The following is a 26,326-nucleotide window of genomic DNA, read 5'->3' as shown; positions in this document are numbered from 1 at the left end:
GCTAGTAAAATATCTTGGTAACAGACACAGAACCGACCTAACATACTCCCAGGATCTGTAGTAATGCCTTTGGGCAGGCATTAATTTCTGATAGTAAAATGTGCGGCTTGGCTGCACATTTTACTTTCTGTATGGCGTGGGAATAATAGGCTCATCAACATGCATTTGCATGTTGCAGGCGCTATTAGTTTTTTGGGGGTTGGACACACGTTTTCCTCGTGCTATTACCCCCTACTGTATAAGGGGTAATAATAGCGCGTCGAAAACACGCGTCCAGACGGGGGCTAATGATGCGCTCGGCCAAGTGCCCCATTCTGTATTGGCCTGACTGATAGCCAGTTTTCTTCAGCTTATCCAAGAGCCTGAAGTAGCAGAGATCCTGCAGAGGGGAGGTATTCTGTTGCAAGTCTGGAAGGGGTGTTATGATTTCATCTGCTGTACAGCTTTATTGTATCCTGATTTGGACTACTATAACACTTCCCACCTGCAAAGGCCTCCAATGAGCTCTATTCAGAGCTAGCCAAGCCATCTTTTCAATGCTTCCTGAATAAGCTTGTCTTGCAACCTCCACTCCACCAGGAGTCCTCAGCACGCTTGGCCTCCTGACTTGCTGAGGTGAAGAGTATAGGTCCTGCAGTGCTCTTTATGTTCTGCATGGTCCAGCGCACTGCCCCGAGAGGGACCTCCAGGAAGAGCAGCGATGGCAGTGTCCTGCTGCAATGAGAGGGGCCAGCATCGCTGAGTAGCACACTCATGGGGCCTACCCGCGAGACACATAATGTAACAAATCCATGATGAAGAGTAGCTGCACTGAGGCTTGGGGCTCTTACCACTGGGCACCTTTCTTAGGGTTTCCATGTTCCAGACATGATACTGCTGCATACCGGGAGGCATACAATCACAAACTAGCAGATGGAAGAGTTGCGGAGGCTCAGGATCAACATCTGGCACCCACAGATGCAGGCCTTAAACTTTCTTACCACAGACTTCTTTACCATGAGCTTCTCTATGCCTTTGAACATTTCCTTTTGAATATTTGTATATAATACTTTTTTTTTTAAGAACTTAAAAGTTCTATCTGAGGGTCTATCAGGCAGTGGCAAAATTTTTAAAAAAATGCAATGAGGCAAAAAAAGGCACAAGGCCAAAAGATGAAAAAAATTGAGAGAGACTAGGACACATTCTTGAAGTAGCTCAAAGAAAGACTGAGGGGCTCATGAGGCAGCATGTAGGCAAGAAATCTTATGCTGCACAGTGAAGTCTTTATTGAGTTCTGAAAGCTGGGTCTGTGTTGGTGCCATTAGATGACATCACTCCATGCATTATGGCTAATTCGTGTTGCTTGTCAACAGAGAACACTTGTTACAGGTAAGCAACTTTATCTAAAGACAAGGTCATCAATATTCAGAGCCAGTTAGCCAGATAAAGAGGGCCAAATCTATATATCTGGCCCCATGCAGTGGCTGCCACTAAGCTAGATAACTACTTATCTAGCTAAATAGTTAGCCGCCTAAGTTGTGAGCAGGATGGGGATGTAACAGAGGAGTTATTTATCTAGCTAACTTAAGGCCTGATTTACTAAGACTTTTCTCACATTCTGTGTCTATGGGAAAAATGCTTAATAAATGAGGCCCTTAGCTGGATATTTGGGTAAGTTGGCCAGATAAGTTGCTCCTGCTGTTAAGAAAGTCTAAAGTTAGCCAAAAACTTATCCGGGAATATTCAGCTAGCCAATCACAAGTAGTTTATCTAGTCTCAAAGATGGGGCTCTATAGCAAAGGATGGTCTTCCACAAAAAAGGGGAAACAACAAACCACCAACAGGGCACAACAACTGTTTTGTGGTAGACTTCAAATGAGGGGAGAAGCAGTTGGGCTGTAACTTTCAAACAGACCATAGAAAACAATTACCCAAACCTGCTACCATGCCTAGAATCTGGGTGTAAATAATGTGATGCAGATATGTGAACAGAAGTCCACATTACAGTCCTGCATATCTCTTCAACAGAGGTTGACCTTTGACGGACAACTGATGCAGTCATGGTCCTGACAAAGGGCCTTGACATGCCTCTTCAAGGTCAAACCTGTTTGGGCAAAAGTGAAGAATATGCAGTCTGCTATCCAATTAGAGTTCTCTTCAAAACAGCAATACCAGGCTTGTTGAGGCAAAAAACAAACAAAAAGCTGGATGAACTTTTTCAGGACTTTGTATACTCTAGATCAGTGTTTCTCAACCACTGATCAGTGGAATTGCAGTGGTCCCTGACAGCATTTTTGCCTGTCTGCAGAGTAGCAGTTATTGCAGGAGAAAGCAGACTAGCCCGCAGTCACCCAAGTACCGGCATCACCCATCTGCTTGCAGCCATGAGTGGGACATTCTCTAATGCCTTAAATCACCAAGTCAAAATGTCCCAATAGCATCTTCACTTCAGGACCCACAGTACTGCACACTGCTGCTTGCAGGTGCAGGAACAGATTACAGTCACTTTCTGGCTCTTCACTATCACTGGTGCTAAAAAGCTGATCGGTCAGCAAACCATACATGAATATCAGGCTTAGCTGAGCTCCATACTGCTACTTTTGTAAATAAATAAAAAACTAAGAGGCTACTGGCTATGCTGACAGAAGCACTGGACCCTTTAAAGAGACAGCATCTACCCTCAGTGCCTCATTGTAAGTATTTTTAGGCTCTGGCTGCACTATCCTCTAGATCAGAATGAGGCCACCTGATTTTTTCCCCCTCCCGTGCACTGGGTGCAATGAGCACAGCTACTTTGTCATAATAATTGTAATTAAAACATTAGGAAATGGCTGGGTTGAGACTGAAGGAGACTCCTGAAGTGAAGGGACATGTGCATGTACTCCCCCGACCCCACACACACTGTTTAGCCATTGAGAGAACTCCATGTTCTTCATGTCATAATAGAGAACAACTTCTCCCCCACTCTTCTTGAGTCTCCCCCACAACTCTGCCAACTGTTCTACATCAGTTTAGGTGGTCAACCAACTGGTCCTTGGCATTAAAAAGGTTAAGAAATACTCCTCTAGATGAAGGCTATGGCTGTCTTACAGTCTAAGATGGCAAGGCTTTTTCACACCTTTGTTAGCATGTGAACTTGGGAAAAAATGTTGGAAGGATGAGTGCAGTGAAAGTCTGAAAACACCTTAGGTAGAAATTCAGCATGAGTGAATAGCACCACCTGATATGAAGAGCCTTGGTATAAGATGAATAAGTCATTAAAGCCTGGAGTTCTTAATTTGCAGGCTGAAATGACTGCTACCAAAAATAGGACCATCCAGGTCATGTGCTTTAGCCCACAGAAGGACTGAGGCTCAAAAGGGTTTTTTGTTAATTGCATGAAAACAACACAAGTCCCATGACACTTGGATGGCTTCATAAGAAGCTTCAAATAAAGCAAGCCCAGTATGAATCTTAGGATAGGGTGTAGTATACAAATCAGTCTTCCTTCTACATAATGAAATGTGCCAATTACACTAGGGTATACCCTGACAAAGTTGGATATGTAGAACACAGCTAAGCAGTTTTGGAGGGCGGCAAAAGAAAGGATCTAGGGTAGGAGTGGCCAAATCCAGTTCTCGAGAGCCACAAACAGCCTAAGTTTCAAGAATATCCACAATAAATATGCATGAGATAGATCTGTATACAATGCAAATCTCTCATATGCATATTCACTGTGGATATCCTGAAACCTCGTCTGGCTGTAGGGTCTCCAAACAGGTCTGAGAAGCCCTGGCAGTATTGCCTTTATCCCCAAAACGTTCATGTGAGCTTTTTCTCCTGCAGGGACCGGGGACCTGAGTATGAAGGCCATTTAGATATGCATTCCCTCCCAGGTTGAAAGTATCTATGGTTAGGACAAAAAAATGTCCTTTAATATGGAAGGGCATGTCCCTGGTCAGAACAGAAAGGAAAACCATCAAAACAACAAGTATTTTAGCCTCTCCCGATACACTGATGTGCTCCTGTAGTCCCTGAGTGACTTGGCTCCATTAGGACTTTAGTGACCACTGAGTTATGTCTCATCTGGAGATTTCACCACCATCTGAAGGTACATACATGTTTCTCATATAATGTGTATATATTTAAGACAAAAAAGAGGATGCAAGTTTAATACACATTATCAAATTATATAAAACATTTTAATACTTTATCAAATATTATAAATATAAAAAATCATTCCTACCCTCTGTCATTTCTTAACATTATTACATAAATAATTATGCATCTGGAGATTTGCCATGGGAATTATGTGGACAATTGAGGCCATAATGCCCAATATCCTCAACATGGCCCAGGTCAATATCTGATAACTCTGCCTCACTTTCTCTATGCTGGACATGAACCAAGATTCATTTGGCAAGGAGAAAAACTATGGTTCAAGTTGTGTCTAACAGAACCCCAATAAATTCAAACTGAAGTGCTGGACTGATTTTGGATAATTGATGCCGAGCACTAGCAGGTCCAGCACCCCGATGGTGCTATGCATAGAATTGTTTATCTTTTTTCCAAGAGGTAATTTTGACCAGCTGATCAAAATAGGGACACACATGTATTCCCAGCTTGCATAAAAGTATCCTGATGATAGCCAGTCATTTTGTAAATACCTGCAGAGCTTATGCAAGGTCAAAAGATATCATGTATCACTGAAAACTGTATGAACCCACAATAAATCTGAGATACTTCCTATGACCTGGCTGTATCTCTGTTTAGGTGTATGCTTCCTTCAGATCCAGAGAATCTAGCCCGTTGCCTTCCTTTAGAAGATATAATACAGTGCTGTGGAAAAGCATCTTGAACTTTTCTTACTTTAAGGCCCTTAGGTATAGGAGAGGATGATATCCCTCTGTTTTCTTTGGAACCAGGCATTACATGGTGTAAAATTTCCATTCTTTTTTTCTGCAGTGGGAAAGTTTGAACATTTTGGCTTGCGAAAGTATGGAGATCTCCAAATTCAGCAATTCCTTGTGTGAACCAAAGTTTTCCTTGGCGAACAATTTGGAATTTCAAACAGACGCAATCTGAAGCCCTCCAATATGGTCCCAAGTAACCAATTGTCAGATATTAGCAACGGTTTGCGTAAATTGTTTGCTTCACTTCAAGAAGAAATTTTTCTGGCATGGAGACTGAAGTGCTGACTATGGATTCTGGATCTAGTGTAAACTTCCCCCTGGTTTTGACTGGATAGCCATGTAGAACTTAAAACCTCTGTTCTCATGATGGCAGGGTCTGAAGCCCTGTTGCTGGACCCTGAAAACATCTCCTCAAATGTGAAAATTGCATTCTAGGTTCCTAAATCAGGTACTTACTAGAAGTGGAGGTTATCTTGGAAGAAGTACTAGAGAACTCAGGCAACCTCCTTGATGTTTTTCTGAAGAGATTCTGGAATAAGCCATATTAGTGAGCCTTTCTTGAATGTCTTCATGAAGGCTAGATATTCGCAGCCATGAGAGTCTGCATTCTTCATGTGCTAAGCAACCCCCCATGCCACTTGCCTCAGAAGTAATTGGGTTATGTGACTTTTTATAGTTTTGTTTTTGGTGCAAGCTTTTTATATATTTGTTTTGGAGTTTTGTTCTAATTGTTCTGTTTTTAAGTTTATTGAATGTATTGAATTTTCATTTAACTACATTACAGCACTTTGGGCAATCCTCATTGCTGGGGCCAGGAAGATGGTTATTAATTCATCAAACAGCTGATCTAAAGGATGGCTGACTTTCTTTGGGGGTGTCTTGAGGTCTCCCAAAAACTCAAAGCTGAATCTTCAGAGACTGGTACTGCAAATGTGCAGAATGGAATAAAAAGCTTTCCTCCATGCATAATTGCTTTAGCAGTGAAAGCAAACACTACATTATTTCTCTACTTTTGGAGCTGTGAGAAGGAGAACTGCATAGATGTAGCTTCTCCTTTGACTGGCCCTCAGTGCCATTTCACCTAAGCTTCATGCTTAAGCTTTCAGAGTCTGCTCTGAGCAAGCTGGGAGAATGAAAACTGTTTTGTTCTATGGACCTATTCATAGGCTTCAGCACTAAAGGCAGGAGTCAGAGGCATAAAAGAGTTCATCAGCAGCCCTGAGCTTCCAGTGTTTAGTGCAGCTCCACAGTCCTTATACTTCTTTGAAGCCAGCTCAATGAAGCTTGACTTCTTCTTGATCTCAAGATAAGACACTCATCATGCAGAATCTTGATGACCATCCACTGCTACAGGATGTTGCTGGATACATCATAATACTCACCCTGATATTTATAGCAGGTTCTATGGTGGTCAGTTATGGACATCAACTGGCTGCAGATTGGGAGCTTCTTGAAGCCACTCTTCTTCTCTGCCACTATCCAAAACGTAGACAAATTATAACGAGATGAACATTTTAAAAACAGACAAACGACTCAAGGAGAAAAAGGGGGCTGAAGCAGGGAGGCCTGGAGACTACTGAAAGAGTGGCCTGCCAACATGGATGTCAAAAAAGAAATAACACACTTTAAATACACTGAAAACTCCCTAAGTATTAGGAATGGGAAAAATATACCAAATGCAGCCTGCCTAAGAGGGAAATTTGGAAAAAATAAGCCAACCCACCAAAATCAATGCAAGGAGCTGCAAAAAAGCAAGTGTAATTCTGTAATGTGACAATCAGGAAAAAAATGAACAGAGGCATGTCATACAAATAACCAAGCATGCTCAAAGGACTCTTGTAGTAGCTGGAAATCTCTAGGAAAAAAAGTTGTGTGTTGGTGTTGTCAGATGACATCATTTGTGTGACAAGATAAATTAATTTTCTTTAGAGAAGAGATTGTTCTGTTCTCTGAAAATAAAAAAACAAACCTGTCACAGTTAAGCAAATTTGCTTTCTATGAAGACAAGCAAGATAGGAATTCCTAGCTAAAGAGTTGTCTTTCAACAAAAAATGGGACAATATGAACACATTTGCCAATGGGTGCAGAAATATTTTTGCTGAATAAAAACTCAATTAAGTTTTTTGTTTTTTTTAAATAAAGTATTCCAAAATAAAAATAACAGGCATTAGGAAAAACTTAAATTCTACCCCCCAAAAAGACCTTGGATGAATCAAATGAGTAAACTTGCTGTCACACTGGAAGTAAGTACCTAGACAATGACATAATGTGCATATTGAACTCTGTGTCATAAACATCAGATTTCTTCAGTGGAGGTTTACTGTAGATGGGCCACCAATGCCACTATGGCTTTTATATTATGAACCTTGATCTGGCCTACTAGAGTCAAGGCTTGCAATCAGCTTTTCAATTAGAGCTTTATATTTGGCTACAGAAATACCTATTTAGGTTAATATAGAAAAGGCCTATTTGGGTTAAAAGAAATAGAGAGCCTGATGAACCTCCTAAAAAATTAGATTCACTGTAGACTGAAGGCGATAGCTCTCTTGAAATCCAAACTATGCAGGACTTGTTCACCTCTACAATCAACTGGTTTAAATGGAAGTCCGACACCACCTTATATTGCGGAAGTGGATCCTTAGACTGAGGTAGAGTTGGTGCAACCTGCAGGGAAGAGACTTGCAGGTCCCCACCATCGGTAAACAGAGTTGGCTGCAACATTGGCCCAATTGGAGCTTTACCAATACCAGCCCTTGTTCCCCTTAAGTTAAGCCCTCGGGTGCTGGGGCCACCTGGACTTAAGCGCGGAGATGAAGATCCCTTACTAGAAGAGGTTGCAGGCCAGGCACAATAATATAACAGAGTCAGGATGAGCAGCGGTCGGGACAGGAAGTGGACAATGGAGACCGGTTCAGGCTGTGGTCAGAAGAGGGCGGAGTTCACTCAGTGTTGTAGTTCAGGCAGTGGTCAGGATGGGCAAGGTTTGAGCAGTAATGGTAAGCGGGAAGTGGTTAGAGGCAGGGGGAGGTCAAGCAGCATCGAGGTTCAATCCGAGGTCATATCCAGAAGTCCAATCAGATGAGATGAGGAACAAAGGAGGAAAGGAGAACGAGGAACCACAGGAGCAAGATGAGACTCTGAAGACAGACAAAGAGAAGACTGACCACGAAGTCAAGAACTCAGAAGACAAACTAGACTGCCAAGGAACTAGGACAGGATACAGGAACTCAGGAAGGACACATGGAATCAGGAACCAGGAAGCAAGGGTCAGGAACCAGGAATGCAGAGGCAAAGCACTTCTCCAAAGGAGTTGACCTATTGCAGAGGCATTGATGTGGTTTTCGGGCTGGCTTTATATACTGGAGTCAGTGATGTCAGTCAGCACCAGCCATGGTTTCCAGCCACTGGCCCTTTAAGAAGGGCAAGATCGGTGCATGCACCTAGGAGGGCACGGGACAGAGGCAGCACTGGATATTGGCTGAGGGTGGTGGTCTGCTGTGCTGATGGGGAAGAGCACCATCGGAGGACACAGGAGTGGGGAAGGCAGGCAGTTCGCGGCAGGTTACCGCATGAAAGTTGGGAGATCTCCCACGGCATCTGCTGGGGCCGGCTCAGATCCGGGGCTGGAGGTAAGAGCGGCGGTCCAAGGGACAGACCCGTGAACTGCCAAACACAAAACCTTAGGCAGGAAATTGAGATGAGTATGAAGCATCACTCTGATAGAATAAAATTCAGAATAAGGTGGATAAGTCACTAGGTCGTGGAGCTTACCAACTCTGTGGCTGAAGTGACTACCACCAAAAATATGATCTTTCAGGTCAGGTACTTTTTCCTACATGAGTCAAGAGTTTCAAAGGCAGCTTTGCTTGATGGACGGCTGTAACTGAACAAGCCCTATATAAATTTGACAACTAAAGGCTGAACAAAATGGGGTCTCCTTCTACATGCTAGTATTAAGTGCCAGCTGCACTGAGGGGTACTCTAACAGTTGATTTTGGAGAACAGAGCCTGAAAGATGTATAAGATATTAATATAGATTTTGTAATAGTGCAAGAGAAGGGAACTAGGACCTTGCCTTCACACCAAATACCAAACTTTCTCCCATTTCAATCCATAAGATCTTCTGATGCACTAACCTTCTAGATGTCAAAAGGACACCCTGGCAGGTAGCTTGTTCGAGATGAACATTAGAATCACTGGCTATGTACTCCGGATTCAGTCAAAAACCTGTCCCTGGTTTTGACTTGGTTGCTATGCGGGGCTTGGAGTTTCTGTGTTTGTGTGCATGAAGTATTGAACTCTGCTGTGGATGGGGACAGATGCTCACAGGGAAACATCTTTTGTGAGGAAAAATTTGGTCTCTTCTGCTGCCCACTCCTTAAATAACTTGATTAAACTTGATTAAAACTTGAACTGGTTCAACTAATTTCCAAACTGGAGACCGCCAGTGCACTCAACCAATTAACGCCAAAACCAGACAAACTGTGGGTGTCTTGAACTAGGAGTAGGGGTTGTTTGGTTTCGGCGTTAATTGGTGTCCGAGTCGCTGTCAGGGAAATTCTTGGTTAGGCGAGTAGGGCCGGGAGGATCTTGTGCTTCCAGTAGGGGTTGAGCCCAGGGTGCAGCCGGGGCTGATTGCACCTGAATGAAGGCTTGCAGCCCTTGGAAAAATTCTAACCAGGAGAAGTTCCCTGGATCCATTATAGTCCCAGGGGGAGTTGGCATAGGAGCCCCTGATGTGCCCTCTTGCGGAGGGGCCATCTCAGAGATGCATAGATCCAGAGAACTATCGTCTGTAGTAGTTCTGGACTCATCCCCCAACAGGGAGGGACCAGGCTTTGGTTCCCCCTGGGCTTCCTCGCAATGCTGGCACAGGCAGGACTCCAGTTCCGGCTGCGCGGCTCTTATGTGGCAGGCTGTGCAAAGAGAGTACCTTCTGGCCTTCTTGGGTGCTGGTGCCATTGCCTCTAGTTTCAATGTGTGCATGTAGCTGTGCGTGTGGGGTGTGCTCAGTTATGCGCGCGGTGTGCGCTCGGTTGTGCGCAAGGCCCAGTTGTGCGCACGTCTGTATTGGATGCGCGCAAGTTAGGTGCATCGGCTGCCTGGCCTGCCCCGCGCGTACCGATTGAGAAGGGAAGATGGCACCGACAACCCCTGCGAGTAAGATGGTGCCCCACTGAGGGTCTCTACGTGTATGGACCCTTGCACCGGAGCAGGGCCTAGCCCAACCAAGGCTGCTCAACCCGATTGGAGCTCCCTTTTAAACTCGCCGGAAGAAGAATTCGGTACTGCAAGCTGAGTTCTGGAGACTGGAGACCCGAATTTAAAGATTTTTTCTTACCTGGTCTCGGCGTTTATCGATCATGTGCCAGATGGTCTCCAGCTGTGGGGGGAGAAGGAATTACCTTCACTGCCGCGCTCGGTTCTGCACCCGTTGACTTTCAGCCACCCTGGGGGCTAAGTCCACGCTGGGAACCGGCTACCGGACCAAGGCACACCTGAGGGATATGGGAGCTCACTTCAGGAATTCTCGCCTGGGGGAGGGACCCTTAGGTATCACCACAGGAGCGCGGGGCTCCATCTTCTTTAAGGTAAATTTTGTTTCTTCTTTGCTGTAATTCTTAACACTATTCTAGTGTGTGGGATAGTGTCCGCATCAACTAGGAAATGGAGAAATACTGAAGAGCTGAGGTTACTGCAGGGGTATATCTAGAGTGACGTCAGCTTTGAAATCTGACTCCATCTCCCATCTGCTAGCAGAAGAGCACTATTACTCATTGGTCCTGAGTCCATCTGGCTACACGCTAGGAAATAGTGCATTTCTGTAGTTTTTTATATTGATGCCTTAAGTGCAGATGGAGCACCGGACTTTAACCTGGAGGCAAAGATACACTGAAGATACACTGACATCTTTCAGCAATTGCCATAATTAGGGTCATCACACTCTAGTCCCAGAAAATGGATGTAGGCTTTGAAATGATCAGTTATAGATATTTTGAAGTTGAATTGGGAAAAGTACTTGATGAGGCTGGCCTTCTGTGACACAGTGAGGAAAGTAGCTGATGTGAAATCAAAGGAGAAAATTATCCTTGATAAAAAGGGAGAGCCCAAGCCAAAGCAAATACTGCACTGAACAAAAAAGGTTCTGGGACTTGAAACCTCAAAGTAAAAACTATATATATAAAAATGACCAAAACATTATCTAAGAACATCATTAGGGTTAAAGTAGTAAACCCCCCCCCCCCCTCCAAAAAAAAAAAAAACAAACCACTGAAGTTACAAACTATGAAAAACTCTGTCAAAGTTCAGCTGTGGGAGAAAATATATCCAAATTGTGGTCAAAAACAAACTGAAGGGGTTCCATAAGGTTGTATGTGCATGGCATATTCTACACATGCCTGAAAAAGCTTTTCCAGGGCTCTCTAAAAGATTGTCCACGTTTGCGCTGTTGGATGTTAGCCACTTGTATAGATAACATATCCTGCTTGCTCTTGGAGAAATTCTGGTGACAAGATATCACTGAATTTAGAAGAAGCCTGTCCATACTGAAAATGGTGCCATCCAGTACTGCTACAAAATCTATCTATACATGTTTAACAGTAGAACTGAACATCCTGGAAAGTAGCCTTTTTATCAGTTAGTTTTTCTCCTGTTCTTTTGGCCTTCCAGTTCAATTGGAATTTGCTTTTACTGTACTACAGCCTTCATTCACAACTACCTAGGGTTTTCAACACCCTACCCACTTATTTTTAGCTCTCTTTCTCTTTTCTAACTCAGATATTGTAGCAACAGTCCTTTGCCAGGGACAAAAATGGCAATTCCTTCTGGAATTTGGTATATGTATTCCCTGATTCTGGCACTAGGCTTCTTCCAATGTCAATGGCTGAAATTCCTTTTCCTCAGTGGCTATGAACTTTGCCTCCATGGAATGTTCAGCCTCTGCCAGCCCAAGGAGCAGAACCTCTGCAGCAGAAGTAATCTGCACGCTCCGGTCGGCTGCAGGCACACGCTTCCCCAGGACAGCATAGAATGGCGCTGTCCTAGCCCGCCCCCTGCCCTGCCCCTTTGGAGAGGCCTAGCACATGTGCGCATGCCTAAGTTTAGGCGCGTAGCCGGGTCTGTTTTAAAATGTGCGCAGCGCGCGCAAGGCCCAGCCACATGCATAAACCCCAGTTTTTACACGCACAGGCCTTTAAAAATCTGACCTTAAATGTTTTATGCCTGTCTCAATCCCCTCTCAGTTTGTAAGCTCCAAATTTAAAGGCACTCAAAATCTTATAGGGACTTTAACTTGTTGAGAGGCATAACGGTGCTTAAGGACATCCATAAACATCCCTTTGGATTTGGATTTTGTATTTAATCACTTGCACCGAGAGGCTTCTCTTCATATCTATTACCTGTTCTGTCAAGAAACATTTCTTTATGCCTCTCCTGAATTTATCCCCTACCAGTCTCATACCAGAACTTTGCAGTAGATGATCCTTTCTACTGAGAAATGTTTGTCTTTTGTGCACTATTTACACAATTAAGGTATTTGAATATATTTATCGCACCTGCTTTCTATCAGCTCTCCTGAAAGGTTATATACACATATACACACACATTAATATTGCATGAATTAGAAGGGGATACCAAAAAAATTTTTGAGGGTCAGCTTGAGCCTAGTAGCAGCATAGTGGTGAGGGCTGTGAACAGTTATGTATCTAGTTTGCATATATCATTCAACAGATGTTAAATTGTTTTATATAAAGCAATTACTGGATCATAATAAAAAATTGTGATTAATATTGGATGTGAGAATGTTTTTATAAAAATTATAATTGAAACAATAAAAGTTTTGTATATTATCAATGAAAAAGTTTTTGATGTATGGTGTTAATAATAATATAAATTGAAGTGCTTTTTTCTATTCTCCATTTGGGGGTTACTTTTTGTATATCCAAAATCTCACCTCAAATAGCTTATGATGCAGACTCCAGCTGAACTGCTTCTACTTTGTTTAATCAGTTTGGAGACCTGGCTTCCAGGTGAAACAATATTCCAGATGAGATAACAGCATATGAATTGCACATAGGGAGAGGTATAACTAATTTATAATAATCCTGAGTACACTAGCATTCCTCTTGCTCCACTGCTGGTTTCTTAAATTATTTAGATCAGACATGATCATGTCAAGATCTCTGACTTGTTTGGTTTACATTATTAACCTCTATCACATACATCTCCATTAGATTTCTGCCCTCCAAATTCACTCGATTTACATGACACCTTACCTCAGTCAATTACTGGCAAGTATAGCTACCTTTCCACTTGGCCAAGTAATTTTTGTTCATTCTCTTGTATAATGATAGGTGGTTTACAACACACACTACATAATATTACTGAGATTTTTTTATGAAAAAAAAATGCACTTATGTTTTTGGGATGTCTGTCAGTTTGCAACCTGTAACGTCACAGGAGGGGACAAGTGGCACAGGCGCACAAAACAAAATTGTAAGTGGTGGGGTCAAAAACCACCACTGGCTCACTCTGGTAGACCCATTCTGGTGAATTGAAGACTGTCATCACAGTAGCTTGTCAATACTTTATCACTACTGATTGGGCTGGCATACAATAAGGAGAACGCCGTGCATATGATTGCTTCCTCTTCCTCCGGGAGCCCAAGAAGGCATGTTGAAATGCATGATAGCAAAGAGGGTTATGAGGGCGAATGAAAAAGAGATCAGCTGGGGATTTGAGAAGGAGCTGGGGGATAAGAGGAGGATCAACTGGGGAATGGGGGGGGGGGGGGTCAGACTGCAGAGGCAGGAGAGAGGAGTGAGAATAAAGAGGAGAAAAAGTAGTCTAAATAAAAAAAAAATTGTTAAAACACAAAGAAAAAAGTCTAGAATTATGTGGCCATGTCACGTCACCCCTCTCTTCTTCTGCCACACATTTAATAGTTTGACATTGCCATGGAATTTTAGACTTTTCTTATTCTTAATTTCTACCAATACTCCTTCCATACTGTCATCTGTTTTTCTTTGTGTATCTTTTATGGATATGAGATAATTCATATTTGATAAAAAAAACATCTCTACCATGTTCTTTTCAAGAAAATGTGTAAATTGTTGCATTTATTTTTCAGTGTAAGACTGGTCCCTCCAAATCTCCATCTAAATAGCCATCTATGGTTCTCCAATTTCAGTTATGTTGATTATTGGAAGTGGCAGACTTCTTTTTCCTTTATGTTAGTTTCAGATTTAGTCCTCCAAATTAACCTGACTGAAGTGGGTTATACTAAGTTTAGTTCTGGGTCTCTCCTTGCTGTTTGGACTTCCTCTGCACTACACTATTTATTGTAGTCTCACTTGTTAACCTATTTCTTCTAATTTAGCTAGTTCTTCATATGGGCCTTTGTCTCATTCCAATATACACTGTATTTCCCAGAAGGTCCCCTAATGCTGAAACGTCACAGCCTTCTGTGTTGACAGAAATAGACAGGGGCTCCTGTCCTCAGAAAACTACTGTATAAGTGGTTCCTTTTCCTTCACTACATTGCCTTTATACAGAACATAGATAAGAGGAATGGAAGAATTAATTGTCCTTCCTTTCTTTAATGAAATATAGTTTTATTAGGCCAAGGTTTTATGTCAGAATTCTTTTGTGCTCTAGAAGAATGACATTTAGTTGGGGGTGGGGGGATGCATGTACAAATGCTTAGCTAACTAAAACCTAAACATCTAACCAGTATTTTCTCTATCTTAGAAGTGTCATGTGAGGCTGGGTAATGTTTTTCCTCATTCACCTTTGAATTTGTTTCTTGCTGTACTATACCTATGTCATGTTCAGCTGCTTCCCTAATGTGTATTTTTAACATGGTGTTTGCATTTTACTGTGAATGGTTCCAAGGAAAAGTAAAGAAACTACATACTCTGGCTTAGGGTTGACTATAAATACTTATTGATTAAATTCCTGGAGCATATTTCTTCATGTACTAGGTTTATTATACATGCAGAGGCTCCAAAGTTTGTAGATTAACACTGGGGTGACCTCACCGAAGATGCCTGCATGAACCCCAGGTTTATACGATGCTCCTGAGAAAAAAAGGCTGAATGATGTTCAACCCAGACCACACCATCCGTAGAAACTTTGCGTGTAAGATGTCGGCTGGTTCCTCTTTTTGAGCGGGCAGGCAGAATGATATTTTTGTGGGCCTATGTGGAACACAGAAAGAGATATTAAAGATGATATATTTCTTAAACTTTCTTTCCCTGGAATCCTCCTAGAATGACATCTGAAGAAGGGACCTGTGTGGTCTTGCATACTCATGTACTACATTATCTTTTATTTGTCGGTCCAATAACAGTTATCACAAGCTATAAAGATTCCAGTCTGTTCTAGGATCGATGCACCTGTTTCCCTGTAAATGAGGGTCTTTGGGACTTTGACTGGAAGGATTGGCCCTGATTTCAAAGGGTGGAAATAGGGGAGGTTAGAAGAAAAAGTCCAGTAAAAAAGGGAGAAATGTCTCTATTACTATGGGTTTGTCTCTCGCATACATTTGTATGATGCATCTTTGTAGTCTCTATATCAAAGGGTTCTAAAATTCATTAGAGACCTCCTCACCAAATAAGTCTTGTTTTCGGGCAATCAAAATATGCACATTACAATATATTTCATTTCCTCATGAATATTAATTGTATATATACAGCAAACTATATCTGATACTTTAAACTATGTCTGTAAGTCAAGAACAGATTTAGGGGACAATTGTTCTAGGGCTTTTAGCAATTATTGGGAAGGCACATCTGTATTCTCATAAAGGGAATGGGAGGGAATTTTCCAATAGTACTTGTATCCAGCAAATAATTTGGTAGGGGTTGCCACTTAGAGTGTCAGTAAAGCCACCAAGGCACTTCAGACAGAAACAGTACTATAAATGTACACAAACTCTGGAAAAATAAAATCAGATTTTCTGCAGACAAGCTTGTGACTTCTTGCTCAGTCTCAGGCCCAAATCCTTTTTGATCATTATTAAAGCTTATTTTTCAAACTTGTCATCAATATACTTTTTATTCCATGTCTGACATAATGGTCTGTAACAATTAAGAGGGAAACAGTTAGGAAAGCATTCTCATTCATGAAAAACTGCTGGATAGAGATAGTCTACAATAATTTGGAGAGACGCAGGATAGACTTGCACACTTTGTAACTAGTGATGGGCAGAAAAAATAGTGAACTCCTTGATTGTGATATTCTTCCATCACCATGGTCAGAATTGTGCATTTTCCATAAAAATACCTATTTGTTACACAGATAAGACTTCCAAAATTGCAATATTTTAGGTATTTGCCCTTGCATTGGTATTTAACTCCTTGCAATTTGTTAAAATGTCATCTCTCCTACATCTGCTTATACAACTAATACCAACATGCTTCATGACTGACAGGTCTTTCCTAGTTCTGCTGAGCATTCTGTCTACCTTAGGCATGGTATACTGTTTTAAAGCATTTAGGAGACAAATAACCAAACAGCTCTCACTACTGGAATAAAATAACCTTAACTATATACTTAAATATTAAATCCCTACATAATTTGATGTCCCCCACAAAAAGGAAAGTATGTTAAGGCACTAGAGAAAGTTGAACTCTGCAAAGTCCCTGCATCTCCTATGCACCCCTCTTCATCTTCTGCTAGTCAGAAAAATGTGGGTAGGGCACACCTGATGCTCCCTTTTCACCCTTCTAGCTCTAATCGCCATCATCTACCTAGAATACCTAAAAATGACAAGAGGAGGGTGACACTTTATAGATGAACCAATTTATTGAGGCATGAGCTTTCAAGGACAAACTCCATGTCATCTGATGCATGGACTCTTGTCTTTGAAAGCTCATGCTTCAATAAATTGGTTTGTCATAAGGTGCTATCCCATCTCTTGTCATTTTTGCTACACCAGACTAACATGGCTATCCCTTTGAAGATCTAGAATACACAATTAACTCTCTCACTAGTCTCCCCCTGCTAGCTCATGTGTCAAAGCTTATTCTTCTTTGGTCACATTGAAGTGCTAATACAAATGGACTATTATTTCTCATTGTACTGATTAGAGCTCTTAGTTGATTATAGAGTAAGACCTCTGTCTGCAAGCATATTTTGCACAAGTAAGCCTCATGATGTTGCTGCTCCAAGAATTTACACATTAAGATGTGCAGTGGATGTCATTCTCCATTTTAGTTCCCCACTTACACTCTATCCCACCTATTCTAATTACAGATAGATTTAAATTTACTGCTAAATTATCTCCTGCTAATATTAATATTTAAAACACACTTTCTTAGTAACCTTATGCAATAAAGCTTTTTTTCAACAAGCCTAAGGAAACAAACAACTTACTAAATAGTTTGTGAAGTTTAACCATATTCAACCTTAACCTGTTCTACATTTAATTACTACTACAGTACTCCGAAGTTAACCTGGCCTTTACTAAAAGCTGAAAAGATATGACACCCTCTCAGGGGATAGGAGGGGATTACAGATTCTTACTTTATCTGGGATGGTTGCGGGAGAGGGAGATGTAAGGGATGATGGCCAAGCCTTTTATTTCTGGTTGGTGTGAAGGGTGGGGTGGGGACATCAATTTGCCAATGGGCCCTATGTACCAACCTGTATAATTCAGAATGGCACATCACTCTTCCTGTTTTTGGCACCACAAGAATTTTGAAAACCCGTAAGCCAGTGTTTTGATCTACTACACTGAGATCAGCACAGTTGGTCCACAAAGTTTGAAAATTCCTGCTCATTGTGCTAGGAGTGGAACAGCATTCTGGAAGGAGGTGCAGCATGCCAGTCAGGATATGGTCTCATACCATTTGGCATGCATACAGAGAGCTGCCAATCCCTGGCCTACAGTAACTTTTACTTGCTCTGTCAAGGGAATCACGCAGCACAAAGGAACTGTAGCAAATCAATATAAACTAAAACTTATTACAGATAGTTTGAAAACTACTGCTTATTACAGAGCTAAAAAGCAGTAAAAAGAATAAACATCTGTAAATGTAAGACTCTAAAAAATCTTAAAAGAGTAGCATTTAAAAATCAATCAGGAACATAGGCAAGCCAAAACATGTGAAAAAAAAGGGGAATAAAGTTCAATTTCTTACCTGCAATGTCCATTCTTTGATGGCATGTCAACTAAGTTATACACACATAGGTCATCTGACCTATATAATATGCATTATTGTCAAAATATCTGGAGAGCTTTCCAGAAAAAGCTTCTGAACGTGTGGCAAGAGACCAGAACAAAATCAGTCAACTGCCACCCACTTTAAATGATTAACAAAAAGACATGATCAAGAACAACTCCCAAAATGGAAAGTGTGTATGTGTATATGGAGAGGAGGGGGGTGTTTAATTACGTTACTCCACTGAGCTGCTTTCACAGAAACAAAGAACACGATGGCAGATAAAGACCATATGGACCATTCAGTTTGTCATTAGAGAATGAACATTAGAATGATGTAATTTCACTTTCTAGGAAACAGACCCACATATATGGGACTAGTAAATTAAAGTTTACCTTCAAATACAAGGGGGTAGACAACAGCATGGCCAATGGGGAACAAAAATCTAATGTTTCTGCCTGAAAAACCATTTCGTTATTTTATCTTTTTCCTCTTGATTTTCAACGGAAATGAAACGTCAAACAGGCAACAGAAGACACAAAGACAACTGTGGAAACAAAGAAAAAAGAGCCCTTAGGAAGATTAAAGTTGGGCGTTATCCTAACAAAGGAACTCATCAAATCAATAGGCCAAATTTGAATCCTGATCAGGAGACAGTATCAAGGCAGTACTGTATAACAGTGAGAAATTAAGCATGTAGTTAAAGACTGAGTTTTCCCACAGGAACATGAAATCTGTTAGTGTTAAAACCAACAAAAAGTTGGACGCTATAAAGGTTTAATTGACTCTAAGGGTATTTGTCTGCTCCAGACGTTATTTATTTATTTATATATTTTGTATCACGCAAATCCAATTCAAATTGAGCAGTGTGGTTTACAATGATACAATCATAAAAATACAACAAACATCACAAACAAAATGTGATACATATAAATAATTAATAATAATGTGCCTAAAATATATTTTTTAAAAGGTCATCGCTCTCTTGCTTTTCATGATATGAAGTGCAGCTTTTTCCTCATCAGCATGAGGGCAAGGGAAAATATTAAGAATGACTTTCTAAGTCAGAAGACCAAGATCTTACACATACGTTTAGGATGGGTGTGAAGCGTTATGACATTTAGTGCAAGATCCAGAAATTACTAAGGAAGAGAGCTCATACGTTTTGGACTTAAGTGAGTGGCAGCTGAGCTTTTAATACTTGGGCTGGCCCAGTGGTTCAGTGATAGTGCTCCATATTGGCATATAGAGGACCTGGATTGGATTCCTGTGTCAGAAGGGAATTCTTTGCATCCATCTTTATAAAAGAGGATGTTGGGAAAATACCCTGCCTGAAACATTCTTTAATGGTGGAAATTCTGAGCAACTCAAACATCTGTGACAATGGTAGATGTAATAGATCATATTGACAAACTAAAGAGGTACGAATCACGGAACGGAATAGCATCCACCCCAGAGTTCTAAAAGAACTAAAATTTCTAACCTGTTACTAGCAATCTGTAACTTATCATTTAAAACAGCCATGTTTTCTGAAGACTGGAAGGTGGCGAATGAGATATCAGTTTTTAAAAAGAGATCCAGGGGTGATCCAGGAAACTATAGACTGGTGAACCTGACATCTGTACTGGGCAAAATGGTAGAAGCCACTGTTAAAAACAAAAACCACTGGTCATACAAACAGAAATGGCTTAATGGTTAAGAGTCAACCTGGTTTTAACAAGGGGAAATCTTGCCTTACCAATCTTAAAATTTAAGGTGTATATAAACATGTAGATAAAGGTGAGAGACAGTTTATATAGTGTATTTGGATTTTCAGAAGGCATTTGACAAAGTCCCACATGAGCGACTCCTCAGGAAATTACAAAGTCATGGGATAGGAGGCAATATTCTATTGCGGACTGATAACCAGTTAAAAGGCTGGAAACAGGGGATAGGAATAAATGGTGTTTCAAATGGAGAAAGGTAGTTAGTGGAGTACTGTAGGGATAAGCCAATCATTCTAAAAAGGGGTGTGCAAATTAACGGCTCCCCTATGAGGAAAGGCTAAAGAAGTGAGGGCTGTTTGGTTTGGAGAAGAGACAACTGAGAGGGGATATGATAGTCTTCTGTGAGCCAGCAGTGAACAGTGAACCGGGAAATTAAGAGAAAAAAAGGGAGAAGAGGGCTCAGAAACCTGCAAAATAAAGAGAAGCAGCAGGACCACGTGGTGAGTGATACTGCTCCCACCCCCAACCCAGCCGTCTAGCCCAGCACTGTTTTCAGGCCCTTAAATTGCAGACGCTCCCTGGGGCGTCGCGCACCAGGCATCGCGCACCCGAAGGAGCGCGACCTAAGGGGCCTGCCCCTTAGTGCGCTCCTTTGTGAGCCTTTGTGAGGATTCAGACGAAAGGCCCTCCTTTCGCTACACTACCCCACCACAGCAGTGCTACACGCCCCTTTGTGCAGCCCCAAGTGGAGACTCTGCCTCTAGTACGGCTCAACATTTGCTTCGCCTCCATTATTACTTATCCTGCCCTCTTCTACCACATCCTGGTGGTTCAGGCATTCTGAGAAGCCTCAGAGCTCCACCAGCTATCATAGCCACAGGCTCCTCCCTTTCCAGCCCCACTCGATCTACCAGCACTGCCCGTAGTTCCAGTAGCCACCATGTGTTCCTTCAACATTCCTATCTTCTACAACCGTCTGAGAAGACTCCCTAAGCCCTACCCACATTCACGCAACCGACAACAGAGGATCATCCCCATCTCTATAACGCCTTGCACACAACTACTAGGCCTGGCACTTTTCTCACTGACTTTATTCAATGCTCAGTCCATCTCTAAAAAATCACACATCCTCAACGACCTCCTAAACGATACTAAACCAGACATCTGTGCTATCACAGAAACCTGGTTAAAAACTACAGATACAGTACTTCTAAATCAGCTACCTACCCAGGCTTATGACCTACTCTCTATTCCCAGGATAAAAAAAAAGAGGAGGAGGGCTGCTCCTAGCCGCCAAAAAAGGATTAGGCCTGACCCTACAAGCCACAATTACAACAGCTAACCTCGAATTTTCCCTCTTCAAATCAAAATACCTTCTAATCGGATTGATTTACGCTCCCCCAGGAATTCTCGAGGCAGACCCATCCCCCATCATTGAACTAGCCGCCAAACATCTTAATGCAGGAAAACCAGCGATCCTCATGGGAGACTTCAACCTGCACGTGGACGTCCTACCTCGCTCCACCAACTGCGAAACCCTACTCTCCTCCCTCGGCCACATGGGGTTCAGGCAAATTGTCAACGAACCCACCCACAAGGCAGGTCACACGTTAGACCTCATTTTCGTAAATGAAGGAATATCGTCCGTTAACAATCCATCATGCCTACAGGTCCCTTGGACGGACCACCGAATCATCTCCACGGCTCTAGAGATCATGGAACACCCTCCCCAAACTACACATGCTACCTCAGTCGCCATCAGAAAACCTTGTACTGGAGAAATCCTCAGCTCTCATTTATCCAAAGAACTAGCTCAACTAAACCTCTCAGACATCAACACTGCCACTACCTCATGGATCAACATCACCAATAGGGTGGCTGATCAAGTATGCCCCATGACCACGAAATTGCTCCATCCTGAAAAAGACAACAGGAAACCCTGGTTCACGCCGGAGTTGAAGTCTCTCAAACAAGAGCTCAGATGTAAGGAACACAGGTGGCGAAAAAACCCGTCCACTATTACCCTCTTGGCTTATAAATCTTGCCTAAACTCTTACAGAAACATCATCAATATAACCAAGAAAGAATTCTTCTCAAAAAAGATCCACCACTTTATCTTTGACTCTAGAGCTCTGTTTTCCTATGTGTCAGCCCTCACTAAACCAACTACCCCTCTTATACCAGACACACAAGCATCCAACAAAGCCAACGAACTGGCGGTCTACTTTGAGAAAAAAATAGACACCCTCCTCGCTCCTCTCAAGGGGCCCTCTCCTCAACCGAACTACCCTCCCACCACCAGCACCCAACCCACATGCAATACAAAGCAACTACAGCTTCGATGGCTTCCCTTGAGCAGACGTCCGCCTTAGAAATTGAAAACATCCTTAGGAAGATGAAGCCCTCGTCCCACCCACTTGACCACATCCCATCCAATCTACTGTTCTCCATTCCTAACATCATCGCTAAATCGATAGCAGACATCATAAACTGCTCGCTCTCCCAAGGTCAAGTCCCTGACCAACTCAAGCTTGCTATTCTCAAGCCTCTCCTTAAAAAACCTAACCTTCCACCCACTGACCCAGCTAACTTCAGACCAATTGCCAACCTCCCAATGATTGCAAAAATCATGGAGAAGGTAGTAAACAGAGAACTATCCGAATTCCTAGAAGAGAATGACATTCTAACCTCCAATCAATTTGGATTTCGAAAGTCACTGAACACTGAATCTCTACTAGCCTCGCTTTCTGATAACATCCTCATCAACCTGGAAAATGGTCAACCTATCCTTCTCGTCTTACTGGACCTCTCCTCAGCGTTCAACACTGTGAACCATTCCTGCCTCATTCAGCGTCTAGCAGATATTGGTATAACAGGTTCAGCGCTCAACTGGTTCATATCTTTCCTTGAAAACAGGCAATACAAGGTTAGGATTAACAACAAAGAATCACTCCCTATCAGATCAAAGCTGGGGGTACCTCAAGGATCATCCCTTTCACCTACACTATTCAATATTTATCTCCTTCCACTCTGCCATCTACTTTCTAACCTCAAGCTAACACACTTCCTATACGCGGATGACATTCAGATCCTCATTCCGATAATGGAATCCCTCCACAAAACGTGGTCTTACTGGAACAGCTGCCTTTCAGCAATCAAAAGCATGCTAACAAGCCTCAACCTCGTGCTAAATACTAGCAAAACTGAAATCCTCATAATAGCTCCAGACAAGTGCTCTCTATTCAACCCAACTAGTTCCACCCAACTCTCCTTCACATCAATCGACCACACGCCACAAGTAAGAGATCTTGGTGTACTTCTGGACAACCAACTCAACTTCACCAAGTTCATAAACAATACTACCAAAGACTGCTTCTTCAAATTGCAAGTCTTAAAAAAATTAAAACCTCTTCTACACTTCCGAGACTTCCGCTTGGTACTACAATCTATCATCCTCCCTAAACTGGACTATTGCAACTCACTCCTCCTGGGCCTGCCAGCCAACACCATCAAACCACTTCAGATGGTGCAGAATGCGACGGCCAGAATTCTCACTAACACCAAAAAATGGGATCACATCACCCCTATCCTCCAAAATCTTCACTGGCTGCCTATAAAATTTAGGATACAATTTAAATCCCTCATGATGATTCACAAGGCTCTTCACAACATCTCCCCTCTCAACCTATCCTTCCAACTACAGCAACACATCTCCAATAGACCAATCAGAAGTGCATACCAGAACATGCTTCACACCCAGCCAACAAAAAACTCATTGAGGAAACGAGCTCTGTCCACTGCAGGTCCTCATCTTTGGAACCTGCTCCCACCGGACCTCCGCCAAGAACCATGCCTTCCGACATTCTCTATAATAGTTTTCCTGTATACTTGTGTTAATGTATTCTGCCTTGAGGCGACTGTTTTAATGTATTTCCGCCCTGGAGGCGACTGTTCAGTTCCTTGTAAACCGGTGCGATATGTATTCTTTACAGGAACATCGGTATATAAAAATTAAAAATAAATAAATAAATGATAGAGGTCTACAAAATCATAAAGGACTTGAACAAGTTAATATAAATCGGTTTACTCTATCAGATAAGAGAATGACTAGGGGGCACTCCATGAAGTTAGCAAGTAGCTCATTTAAAACAAAAAAAATCGAGTTAAGCTCTGGAATTCATTGCCAGAGGATGTGGTTACAGCAGTTAGTATAACTGGGTTTAAAAAAGGTTTACATAAATTCCTAGAGAAAAAAATCCATAAACTGCTATTACTCAATAAGGAATAGTAACTTGAGATCTATTTAATGTTTAGGTATTTGCCAGGTACTTGTGACTTGGATTGGCCACTGTTGGAAACAGGATGCTGGGCTTGATGGACCCTTGGTCTGACCAAGTATGGCATATCTTATGTTCTTAATCAAACTTTGCAGGCCTGAGCAACACAAGACAAAAGTCAAACCAAGTGATCGCCCCTGCAATTTTATTGCCTGTGAAAACTACATAGGAAGAACAGTAACGGCTGCTTCTCCTCTATCGAGCGTCTGTCTTCACCTTACAATTTTTTCTGATACAGCCAAACACAAACTTGCCAAGTCTGTGGCTTTGACAAACATTGTATCCAGTAATGAGTAATTGTTCGACAGATGTCTTTTGGATCATGTCAGCATCTTCATAAGAATATGCCCATATGTACCAGCTAAGAAGTCATATTGGAAGCGCACTAATCCTATGGCAATGGATTGTGATAACATCTAACTGCCTAACTTTTGGATCATATATGAGGTTCTCAGAAAAGAAAAAGGACTTTGGATTTACATTTTCAGGACCACACCACAGTGTACTACTTGTTGCTGTGCGTGAAAACTTCACACCCATGAACTTGGCATCTGGGACTTCTCAAGAAGTTCAAGCTAAGCTCCAAGATCAGGCTCCCAATTCAGTGCAGCCTGCTCCATTAATTGTGGAGTACTTGCCGACATCATCCTTACCTAAGCTCTGGCTAGCCAAGTCATCTTCGCCCTGTCCTTGGCTGCATAATTTACAGAGGTGTCTGTAAGTTCTGGGTCTGCCACTCAGACTGTGATGTTGACCTGTCATTTGCTAGCCAAAGGTAAAGCTGTCTGCCCTCCATACTGAGACAGGACCATGATTCTCCAGAAGGATGACCCAAGACTGAAACAGTCTCTGAGAGCTCTTCATGCACACTAGGACAGTATTATATAACGAACTAAATTTGTCCTTTAAGCTGGAGTAATTTCATTGGCACTGCATATGAGAAGTGCAAGTTGGCTTTGAGCTATACGAAGGTTTTTAAAACCTTTGTAACAAGAGTGCTTTGCTCTGTTAAAACAGAAACCTAAACAATATCTACCATATATAAATCCATTGTATATTTAATGCTGCTACAATAAAAATCTTATGTACCTCTAAAAGGTGTAAATATTTTGTTCTTTTATACCTGAATTTATGACATATATTATCTGATTTTACTGTCAGATAAGAGATTCTACAGTTATGGATTATAGAACCACAGGGATTTGTACTGGGACTTATGCCATTTAACATATTCATAAATGATGTGGAAAAGGGAATGAGTGAGGAAATTAAATTTGCAGATGAAAAAATTATTCAATTTTGTTAAAATGGCAGCAGATTGCAAGGAACTGCAGAAGAAGATTGTGAAACTAAAGACTGGGCAACTGAATGGTAGTTTTTATTATGAGTTTTTGCCCCTATGGCCAACTTCATTTCAAATTCTCTCTTCACCTGCCTTATCAATGTTTTATACTTAACTTGACAATGCTTATGTTTTATCCTATTTTCTTCAGATGGATCCTTCTTCCAATTTTTGAAGGATTTTTTTTTTTTTTTTTTAAGCTAAAATAGCTTCTTTCACCTCACCTATAACCATGACAGGAACCGTTTTGCCTTCCTTCCACCTTTCTTCATATGTGGAATACATATGGACGGCGCCTCTAGGATTGTATTTTTAAACAATGTCCATGCCTGTTGAACACTTAACCTTTGCAGCTGCAACTTTCAGTTTTTTTCTATTTTCCTCATTTTATCAAACTTTCCCTTATAAAAGTTTAGTGTTAGAGCTGCAGATTTACTTAATGTCCCCTTTCCAGTTATTAGTTTAAATTTGATCATGTTAAGATCACTATTGCCAATTGGCCCCCACCACCGTTACCTCTCTCACCAAATCCTGTGTTCCACTAAGAATTAAATCTAAAATAGCTCCCTCTCTTGTTGGTTCCTGAACCAATTTCTCCATGAAGCAGTCAATTATTACATCCAGGAACTTTATGTCTCTAACAAGCCCTTTACCCAGTCACTATTGGGGTAATTGAAATCTCCCATTATTATTGCATTGCCAAATTGGTTAGCTTCCCTGATTTCTCTTAGCATTTCATCATCTGTCTGACCATTTTGTCCAGATGGACGGTAGTATACTCCTATCACTATACTCTTACTCAACACACATGGTATTTCTACCCATATAGATTCTACTGAGCATTTAGTCTCTTGTATGATCTTTATCCTGTAGGCCTCTATACCTTCCCGAATATAAAGTGCCACAC

The 26,326-nt window shown here is 41.7% G+C and overlaps 1 protein-coding gene across 1 annotated transcript in view; it reads right to left on the bottom strand.

Annotated features, from left to right (window-relative positions):
• Positions 1-26,326, bottom strand: part of BOD1L1 (biorientation of chromosomes in cell division 1 like 1) — a 441,087-nt gene that overhangs the window by 145,072 nt on the left and 269,689 nt on the right. Inside the window, 1 exon segment of the mRNA XM_029590831.1 lies at positions 6,254-6,346. Within this exon segment, the coding sequence (XP_029446691.1) occupies positions 6,254-6,346 (93 nt within the window).

Source organism: Rhinatrema bivittatum, chromosome 1 (assembly GCF_901001135.1).
Source record: "Rhinatrema bivittatum chromosome 1, aRhiBiv1.1, whole genome shotgun sequence".
In the NCBI taxonomy this organism is placed as follows: Eukaryota; Metazoa; Chordata; class Amphibia; order Gymnophiona; family Rhinatrematidae; genus Rhinatrema; species Rhinatrema bivittatum.
This window is presented reverse-complemented; position numbering and strand designations above follow the sequence as displayed.